This window comes from Zonotrichia albicollis, chromosome 1 (assembly GCF_047830755.1).
Source record: "Zonotrichia albicollis isolate bZonAlb1 chromosome 1, bZonAlb1.hap1, whole genome shotgun sequence".
Taxonomy (NCBI): Eukaryota; Metazoa; Chordata; class Aves; order Passeriformes; family Passerellidae; genus Zonotrichia; species Zonotrichia albicollis.
In genome coordinates this window covers 34,527,093-34,537,563 of record NC_133819.1, presented here as the reverse complement: position 1 = coordinate 34,537,563, position 10,471 = coordinate 34,527,093, and the positions used below count along the sequence as shown (strand labels likewise).

Here is a 10,471-nt window from a genome sequence, read left to right as displayed (position 1 = left end):
ATTCTCATATTTAATACTAATTCTGATTAATCTTGATTTACTGCCTTAGAAAATTTCTATTTGAATTATGCTGGCAAATGACACCAAGACAACGTTTACTTGTACATTTAAAAGGCCTAGGTGTTTGGTTCTACAATTAGTCTCTAAACCTGCAATTTACTGGGGAAGATGCTTATCTTCCCCTTTCACTCCTCTTCCACACTCATTTGTTTGTTTATGTCTTGGTTACAAGGCACTTCCATAAACCTGACTTTGTGGTATTATTCACGACAGCAGCTTGTGTGGCATGCGTTTCCAGGATGATCATCTTAGATAGGAACAACTCCTCCTTCACCGAGTCAACTCACCGTGAGCAAACTCCTTCGGTAACACCAGGAAGACAGTGGAGAAATTAGAAAAATAGTAAAATGTGAAGTAGCTAGGCTTGAAACAGGTGGACCAAATGACAGATGTGCTTCTGTATTATTCAAAAGAATTATTCATTTCCATAATATGCCTCAAAGCAGCAGTTTTCCAACCTTCTAAACTATACACTGACCACAGTGAACCTGGAAAACATACTGTGGACTATCATGTGTCCATGCTACTATTTTTTTTAAAGTGCAACAGTTCTGTGTTTCAGGATCTCATGGCTATGAAAATTCTATTTACAAACTCCAGCTTGGGTGGAGTGTTGAAGTAAGAGAAGGCATCTCTCCACATTGTATTTTTCTGGAAAGGCTTTGTCTTTGCTTTGTTTGTTTTGATGTAAACTAAGATGAGTGGGTTTATACATGCAGAAAAATAGAAGTGGACGAGGGCAAAACATCAGAAAACTATTAAAGAGAACACGTAAGAAAATGACTAAAATAAACTGCAAGCTAAAGCTTGTTTTCTCAACACAAATGATGAGTTCCCTGATATACAGGATACCAGGAATTAGCTCCAAGAATTTTGTCCTTTAAGGAAATAGGAACTAACACTCATTTTTTCATTCACTAACAATTCTACTGCATTTTTAGGATTTGCTACTCTTTGGCTCCCACAGCAACGCTGGGAACATCCTTACCTGCAATACAGGTAACAAGATATGCAAGGGCTAGGCTTACTGTGCACATGCTTGATTCTACAGAGATAACAGCTTGGAACTGTCAGCAGAATCAGTGGAACCACTTGTGTCCATGCAATTCAGAGTCTCATGCAGATTCTGAGGCTTTTTTTAGCACCACTTTTGCTCAAAACTATTAACAATGTTGTACAATCTTGTAATTATAGAAAAAAGATTAATATAAAACAGAAGAAGGGGGGGAGGGGGGAAGGAGAGCCTTCCTGACAAGCGATGTTTTTTTTTTCTTTTAATTTTAAATAAAGCTGTCTGCGAATTTGAGCCTAGGGAGACCTTCATTAAAATCAATTAATCAGTCAGCCTCTCTGCTGAATAGCTTTCTGGAGACAGAGTCAAAATAGGATTTGGGAGCGATGTGTGTGCGAACCCTGTGTAACTTTTCCCCCCAGGGCCGCAGTCTGACACCCGTGACCCGCCTCAGCGGGACGGGACGGGTCTGGCACGGGGATCTGTGACCGGCGGCTCCGGGGCCGGGAGGATCGCAGCCCGCCCGGCGCCGGGGGCACCTCGGTACCTCGAGCAGGTGCCCGGGGCCTGCGGCTCGCCGCCGAGCAGGTGGAGGTTGTGCTCGGCGGCCTCGGCCCCCCTTGGGCAAGGAGCGACCGCCCATCAGCTTAGCGACCTCGGCGAGGGCTGGTCGCTCCCCGCCCCGGGCGGGTGGAGGTGACGGCCACGTTGGGAGCCAAGTCCCGGCGGCCGGGTGAGCCCTGCGGCGCGGGCGCCACCTTCCCGGCCCCAGCAACTGCTCCGGAGCATCTCCCCTCGCCCCGCCGGCCGCGGGAGCAAATCCCAGCCCCGCCGCTGCCTCCGAGAGGCTCAGGGGGAAAGTTGTCCCCGCTGCCCCAGCCCCGCGCGGGGCCGGACGAGGCGGCGCGGTGTCCCCCGGCGGCGGAGGGCGGCGCGGGTGCCCTGCTCCTCCCGCCGCCGGCGGCCGCCGCCGGGGCAGCACAGCTGTTACAGAGCCGCGCTGGTCCCTCCTCCCAGCTGCGGCTGCCTCATCTCCCCCCACCCAGCCCGTCCCTCCCCTCCGCCGCTCCCGACGCTGCTGCTGCTGCCGCTGCTGCCGCCGCCGCCACCTCCTCCTCCTCCTCCCCACCCCCACCCTCTCTCTCGCTCCCCATCTCTCTCTCTCTCCGTCCCGTTCCCCCCCTGCCCCCGCCTCTCCCCGCCCTGCCGCCGCCGGCCCTGGCAGAGCAGGCACCGCAGGGGGATCTCGATGTAACACCATGACAGGCATCGCCGCCGCCTCCTTCTTCTCCAACGCCTGCAGGTTCGGGGGCTGCGGGCTCCACTTCCCAACCCTGGCAGAGCTCATCGAGCACATCGAGGACAACCACATCGGTGAGTGCCCGCGGGGCCGCGGCTGGGGCAGGGCAGGGCGGGCGGGGTGCGCGGGGGCCGCGTGTGCGGCGGCGGCGGCGCGGGGCGGGGTGGGGGGCACAAGGTGCAGCGGGAGCCAGGGCGCGGCGGCCGCCGGGGGAGGAGGGTCGGCGGGCGTGGAGTGGCAGGAGCGGGTCCTGCGGGCGACGTGGAGCGCTCTTCGGGGAGGCGGCGGCGTGCGGCGCGGCGGCATGGGTGGGTGCGGGGGAGGCGTGCAGCCCGCCGGCCCTGGCGAGGGGGAGTTAGTTTGCATTGGCAGGAGGGAGCGCAGGAGCCCGGAGGAGGAGGCGGCGGTGGAGGAGGAGGGAGGAGGACGGGCACAGCACGCCGCCTGCTGCTTCCGCCCCGGCGCTGGCTGTCAGGGCTCCGGGGAGGGAGGGAGCCGCCGCCGCGGCAGCCATTCCGCTTCCTCCTCCTCCTCCTCCTCCTCCCGCCGCCGCCACTGCGTCCTGTCAGCGCTGTTGCTAGGTGTGGCGGCGAGCACGGGTCGCGCTCCGGCCGCCGCAGCGCGGGAGGAGCCTCTCGGCGGAGGCACCGGCGTGCGGGAGCCCAGGGCCGGCGGCGCGGTGGGCGTGGAGGGAGCGCCCGGCGGAGGGGCCGGCGCAGCCCCCGGGGCCGGGCGGGCGGCAGAAGAAGGCGGCCGCGCCGGCCGGGACCCGCCGCCCCGAGCCGCAGAGCCCAGGCCCGGCCGCGCCGGAGCATCACCTGCGGGCTCCCTCCGCGGCCGCCGCCCCGCGCTCCCCTCCGCCGCCCGTCCCGCCAGGGCCGCGGGGGCGGGGACGCGGCGGGGCGATGACTCGTCAGTGCCTTCCCGGCGCGGGCGCCTCATGGGCGGCGGGCGGGAGCGTGCGCAGGGGCGCCGGGGCCGCCCCTCGGCGGCGCGGGCGGCGCCCAGGGGAGGAGGGGGCGGCGCGGCTCCGGCCGGCCGCGGGCGCCAACTTTCCCTCTCCCCGCTCCGGCGGGACCGGCCTGCCCGCGCCCGGCCGGGCCTCAGGCGTACTGGAGCGCCGGGGCCGCCGGCAGCAGCATCTCGTCCGCAGCCGGGCGCGGCACTGCCGCCTCCCCGCACCTTCCCGCCTGGGCAGGTGTGCTGCCTTGGCTGCTGCGCTGCTTGCTTCCCATCTGCATCGTCCCGACTTTCTTTTTTTGTTGGTAAAATACAGCGCTTAAACTATCAAAACCCGAGGTGCTTCTTTGATGCAGACTAAGTTTTAAAACTAGGAGAAAAAATACAGAAGTTTTAAGTACCTAGAGACTAAGTCTTTTGCTAGAAGCATGAAGAAGTAGTACTGCTACAAAACGACAAAGCTAGCATGCATTTCAGTTTATTGAAGTTTTAATAAGCCTGCCTGAATACCTGAAAAAAAGCACTCAAGCTTTAATTGCGAGTGTAACGTTACATTAATGTAGCGTTATAGGTCAGCAGGATGAAAGGTGTGGTTCTCATAATTATCACGATGCCTGGTGTGAGGTAACAAAACCACATACCGCAAAACTGTGTAATTGACGTGGTGCAGGTATACCATTGTGATGTTGGGTTTTTTTAATCTCAGATTAAAAAAACTGTGCATCACATTACACCAGAAAAGCTTATGGGAAATAGTTCCCCAAAATGAAAGTTCATAAGTGATCTTACACGTCCCTTGAGTGGATTATCAGCCCTCAGGTGCCACAGCCCACAGGGTGTCAGAGAAGATAAAGCCCTGCCCACGTGATGTGTGTGTTTCTGAGTCCTGATCAGCAGTTCTGAGACTTCTTTGCACAGAATGGAACTTTATGTTGAAATACCATAATTTTAAATAATTATATATTTAGTGCTATAGCCAGTATTCAGTACTTCTACCTTTTCTCAAAGTTAGAGTGTTACCGATTGAACAAGCCCACATTTAATAGAGTGTGTCATTTGCCAAGGCTTCCAGGACACACATCTAAGGCTCTGTGCATGGTGTCACAGAAGCAGCTGATTTGAGTACAAACTGCTGGGGTACGACAAAAGGTTGCTCATGCTTCATTTTTAATGTTTCACCTCTTCATGACAGCAGGTTGAACTTCACCTGCTTGTGAATACAAGATGTGGCAATGTTATGTTACCTGTATGAGATGCTGGGGAAATCAGGAGCGAGTTGAGCCAGTGATTTCGAAATTCTTGTGTGAAGGCTCAACTCTGTGGTTTGTGCAAGGAGCTCCTGCCAAAGCCTAAAGGATGGTCATCTATGAAAACCAGATAAGTGCTCAGCCAAAAGGTGGTTAACCTTTCTGAAAGCAACTGAGAAATAAAGGACTAATTGTCTGAATAGGAGCTTCTGTTGGAATTACTTTTTCAGATGATGCAAATGTGTGATGCAAACAGCGTCCGGCTTTTGCCATCATACAGGCCTAGAAATGTGCACTGAAATATGTTGCTATAAAAACAGACTGTATTTTTTGGCACATGGAGTAAAGAGTAACATGCCACGTAAAAATAGCGTAAAAATAGATTGCTTTGGACATTCAGCATGTGCTGCAGGAATAAAGAAAACTTGATTGAGTTATATTGCGTTATTAGTTTAAATTGAAGTGGGTGATTGCCGGGCAGCCGATGTTCCAGCACAGATAACAAACTTGATGCTGCAAACAGCTGTGTGTGGGGAGGTGTGTATGGCACAGGCTGTAGGTGGTCTGGCTGCTGCAGTGCTGCTGCTCTGCCGCTTCTCACGGGATGGGTTAATCCGTCACATCATCAGTGGAGCGCTGGTAGGAATGTGCTTGTTTCACAGAGCTGTGTATCTGAAAAGTGGGAGCAAACACTTAATCAAGGGATTTCAGGTTTTTTTGGTCAGCCTTTGGAAGAAAACTCAGCTTATCATAAGGAAATAGGAAAAGAGACAATGGGAAGAAGGTGATGCACAGGAATTCTCACCTGAACATGAGGAGCCTATCATGTGGGAGCCTACTCACTGGAACAAGTTGCCCAGAGTGATAGTGGAGTCTGCCTCACTGGAGATACTCTAGAACCATCTGGATGTAATCCTGTGCCATGTGCTCTAGGATGACTCTCCTTAGAATGACCTACTGTGGTCCCTTCCAGCCTTACTGGTTCTGTCATTCTGTGAAACGCTGGTGTGGCATTCTGGAGGCATTTCTGAGCAACTCTGCAGCTGCTTTCTTTGTAATAAAACTAATGAATAACTAATATGAATAATCATATTTTTAGGAAATAATTCAGTGTACAGTGGTGTAGTCTGGGTTTTTTTTTCCACCTACATCTTAGTGACCAAGTAAGAAGTTCCCTGTTACTTGGAGAAGTATCAGTGCATATCATTTGGGAGAGTTGTGGCCATTGGATGAAGTATTCAACTCCAAGGTGGTGCTGGGTGTGCATCAACACATCAGCTTCTTTTGGGTTTTTGCATTTATAGACCAAAGAGTTGTGAAGAACTGGGCTCACTCGGAAGCACTGCTCTGAGGTCATTCATAAAGCAGGCCAGGCCCTACTGGTGTCCTCTGCAATGAGACTGTCCTGCAGTCCAGAGCAATACTACTAAACAGTGTACTCACATTTTCTGTGGCTCACAGCTGGAAATGGATGTTGATTTAAAACTGCTGATTTGTAAATGCCTCTCTGTCAGCTTTTTCTACCAGCACGTTGTCCAAGCAACCTGAAGTGCCGTTGTCTTCTCTGCAAGTGTGCTGAGAAGAGGGGCTTTTGGCCTGCCTTGCTAGGCTGTCTCCCTGCCTCTCGGTTTTCTCTGCTATCTTGCAGGTCACTTGGTTGACTTTTCTGACATCTCTAGTCCATGAGAAAAAGGCCAAATTTACTACGATTAGCCAGATTCAGACTGTCAAATGGAATGGACTCCACTCCCCTGAGTAATGTCAAGGGAGGAGCAAAAAGACCCTCAAACCCATCAATTCTGAACTGCCAAATACTCAGCTGTGACAACCTGGCAAACTTTGTTGTATTTCTGTTGCATAGTGTCTTCAGCTGTGATGTTGGGACCAGCAAAACTGCTTCCACTGAGTGTTTCTGAAAATATACTTTAGCCTTCTGGGGAATTTGAGCTGTTCATAGAATTTCCCCCAATTTGTTTCTCCCTCAATCTATCTGCAGTTGAACTGCGCTCTTTAGAGTGGAGTCAGGTAGCTCCTTAGTTGCTATGATGACGTTTACTCTGATGCTGAAGGACCGATACTTAAACTGAATCTCATAATCAGATTTTAACAACATTTATTTATTTTAGTTTTTGCATGGTATTTGTAGTAAAATACTTTAAAATCAGGTGAGATTGCTGTTTGTATGAGGCACTGTGTGGTCACTTGGTTCATGGTAAGTGCTGACGTGGTGTATGTACCTGTGTAGCTCTTTGGCTGATATGAGCAATCCTGCTTCTTCTTAGGCTCATCAAGCATTGAGGAAATAGATGCAAATGAAATCAGTGTCCAAACATGTGGTGGTGGGCTGGAAGAGGTAAAAGAGTGGGTAGAAAGAGAGACAAAACATAAATCTGAAGATACTCTTACCTAGAAGTAGAGTTTTTGGATTGTATTTCACTGAAACTACTACAGTTTGAAGGGACACAAAAAGACCATCTGCTTATACAGTAATTGCACAAAAAAAGGTGATCAACTGTTGCTGAACATTTCATTATAGGCTTGCAAGAAGTCCCAGTGCTGAACAGCTTTCAGTGGAATATTTTTATAGTATTGCTGTTGGAACTGGGAGCTTCTCATCAAGCTTGACTGATTCCCAAATACTAGAATGGGTCCTGCAACAGAACAGTACTTGCTGTGGGAGTAGAGGCAGCTGCTTTTGGAAGTGGTAGTATTAGCAGGAAAAATAAAACTTCCTCCATAAAAGAATAATTGCAGAAGACAGACCAAAACCTTGCATATAAAATACTACCCATCTGGAAAGTTCAGGTCATATGGAGGGAGAAAGAGTCCTATGAATTTCCATGTTTGGTGGTTGCTTTGACATCTGCTGCCTTCAGTGACTTCAGTTCTTAATATTATGCAATCAAGGGGCCACATTCCCCTGCAAAGAGCTCAAGTAGTTGGATAAGCCATTGGCTGAATGCATGTAGGTTTCTTAAATTTGTCACTTTCAATGTTTTCTCAGGCATGCGAATAACAGTGTGGTGTCCTCACCTTGATAGTTACAGGTGTTGGATGATGCGCTGGCTGTGAGCACATGCTAAAATGTCATTTGGTGTTGCTAAAATGTGGGCTTTGCTCCCCACTGCTGTGTTGCCCAGACTTGGATGAAGTGCAGTCTGACAGAGGTGGCAGCTTCTATATTGGAGCTGACCACATGTTGTGTAAAACAAGCATAAAAAGATGCAACTGTTGTATGTTGCTAAAGATGAGGATGAGGGGCTACACACCAGGATCTATGCAAGGCCTGGAAACCCAAATCTGTATGACAGGGTGTGTTCTCTTCATGAGAGTGTGAATGTAGTTTAAGTGGCTGCCATCATGTAACTTTCTCTTAGCATTTGCTCAGTGTGTAATTTAACATTTGGAGTTGAGGCTGGCTGTTTTGAAAAGGTGGTAGATCTTAACCTCAGGCTTTTTACACCAGGAGTGGTGTGGCAGGTAGGTACATGGAGTGCTCTCACCAGCGTCTGGAGATCAGAGGACAGAGCCATACTTATATGCCACTAATATGCATGAATGTGCGTCCTCGCAAAATAAACAAACAAATATGTGCATTTGCCTCAGCAGGAGTACTAATTGTTGTTCATGGAAAGCAATTTATGGCTACATTTAGCTAAAGTTCATTCTCTGCCCAGTACTTCTGTAACTGTAGATTTTTCTTATTTAAAATGCATTTTGCAGCAAAGTGGAAGGATCTGTTTTCCAAGGATGTTGGTTATTTACTTTACAAGTTGATATGGTGAGGAAGGGCCTTCTGTCTCAGGAAGGCGTTTCTGTCAAATAAAGTCCTTTTTTCACTAAAAGATCTAATGAGCACTGTTTTCCCTCACATGTGATCTTGAGCAGAGCAGGTTTTTGGATAACTTTGCATTTACAAGTATGGCTTCTTTTGCTCTTTGGGCTTGAATATAGGTTGTGATAAAATGTAAGTGTGACTCTTATAACAAATTCTAGAATATATTAATTATATGGAGGAAAATGGAATTGCCATCAAAATTAGACTAAACCAATTTTTTTTGTACTTCTGTGACATGAAATTTTTTCTTGCTCTGAGGTTACCAAGTACATGGAGGATAAGATATAAAGTGTTTGATGGTGTAAAGCCTGAGTCATATATTTTCTGTGAAGGAAGGACTGAAAGCAAACATCTGTGAACATGATGCAAACTGATTTTTCATTTTTAAGATCGAAGGTCCCACATAAAGCTGATAGGGATCTTTACTTTTTCCTCTGCTTGCTGGAGTAGCTTTGGGTGAGGCCCATTGCAGTGCTGTATCTATAAGACTGGCAGGGATTGTTCTTCTTGTATGCCAGCAGGTTTACAAAAGAGCTGGAAAATGAAAACCTGAAGAAACTTCAGGAAACTTGTAGCAGTGGCATTACATTTCTCTTGTATAGGACATATTTACCTTTGTGGTGAAATTTATAGTGATTATTGTATCTGCATTTCAGGCTTTGAGAGGATGTTTTCATAGCTAATCTCCAGTTCTTATGAGAACTGTAAAATAATCAAGTGTCTGGCAGTCAAATTATCTTTTATTCACTTCATTTCTTGAGGAATATAAAATTCTATAAAAAAATTAATAATAGTATAGTAAAAAATAATTTGAGGAAGGGGTGATTCTGGAAGATGAAGAAACATCTGTTCAATCTGAGACAGTATTACCTACCATTCCTTCCTCTTCTAGAATATAATGCAAATGTAAACAAGTAATCAGAAGTATTTTGTGTCAAGCTGTAGAATACTTTAATGCAGAAGAAGGAAGCACTACAGGCCTGCTGCTTGCAGTATACATTTTATATCACTTCTGAATCTACTATTTTTTTCCTTTATTTATAATTATTTTTCTTGAGTAAGCTGTTTTTCACTGAGAATTCATTTTATCTGTAGTAAGCGCCAGTTATTCAAAATTTGGATGATAACCATCTAAGAAAATAGCTGCTCTGTACACTTTGAGAAAGGCAGAGACAAAGATTTTAGTGTTAATTTGAAATGGCGACAATTAGAGAATTGATTTGATAAATCAGCTGTGTTTAACAATAAAGGGTCCTTGGTTTTAAAGGACTGTCTCAGTGAATAACTTCACATTAAAAATTAAACAACCAATTCCTGTTACCCAGTGCCTCATTCCATCTTGACACTTTTAGAAATGCTCTGGGAGTACATACAGTTTATTATGCTTTAGTTACGAGATGATGGACCAATATTCAGAGCTGTAGAATAGAAGAAATATTCCAGTTTATGGTTTAATGATTTTTTCTTGGCTATCAATATTTGTGTTCCCTGAATTTTTACAAGGCTCCTTCTTAACTTTGTGCTGTGATAAACAAGGGGAATGGATTTTTTCACCAGAGATGCTGATGACACTGCACTTGTTGTGTCTCTCCTAAGTGCACAGGATGGAGTATGTTACTACTGTGCAGTTTCATTTTAGACACTATAATTCATTAAAGACTGAACTGACTTAAATACAGGTGTTAGTTGTATCTTTTTAATGTTCCATTTTGTGTTACAAAGGGTGGAGTAGACACAGAAGAAGAAATTTAGCAGTTTAAGGGAGAAATTGAATGGGATTTTGAAGCCAAGTTGGTCAGTTCTTTATGTACAAAGATTAGAACTTGATTGTGCATGAATTTTGAAACATTTCTTCTGATTTTGAGAAAGATTTCACTGTGTGCTAATAAAGGCCATATTATTTATTAAGATTTTTTTTATGTGAAAAGCTGAGCAATTTCATTTTTAAATACTGCTGGAACTGGTCCAACAAAATCTTTTTATGGTTTTAGAGAATATTTGGACACTTCTGAGATACCTGCCCCAAGAACTTTTGTAAAGCTTGAGTAAGCTAC

At 47.2% G+C, this 10,471-nt stretch overlaps 1 protein-coding gene across 2 annotated transcripts in view; it reads left to right on the top strand.

The window, feature by feature from the left end:
* The first annotated feature begins 2,059 nt into the window (after positions 1-2,059).
* JAZF1 (JAZF zinc finger 1) overlaps positions 2,060-10,471 on the top strand; it is a 189,545-nt gene continuing 181,133 nt past the window's right edge. The window contains exon 1 of one of the 2 annotated variants that reach the window (XM_005480901.2): positions 2,060-2,446. In XM_005480901.2, the coding sequence (XP_005480958.1) occupies positions 2,332-2,446 (115 nt within the window). In that variant the 5' untranslated portion in view covers positions 2,060-2,331. Of the gene's footprint in view, positions 2,447-2,661; positions 2,954-10,471 lie in introns of those variants that run through there. The other variant, XM_074537839.1, reaches the window with a different exon arrangement.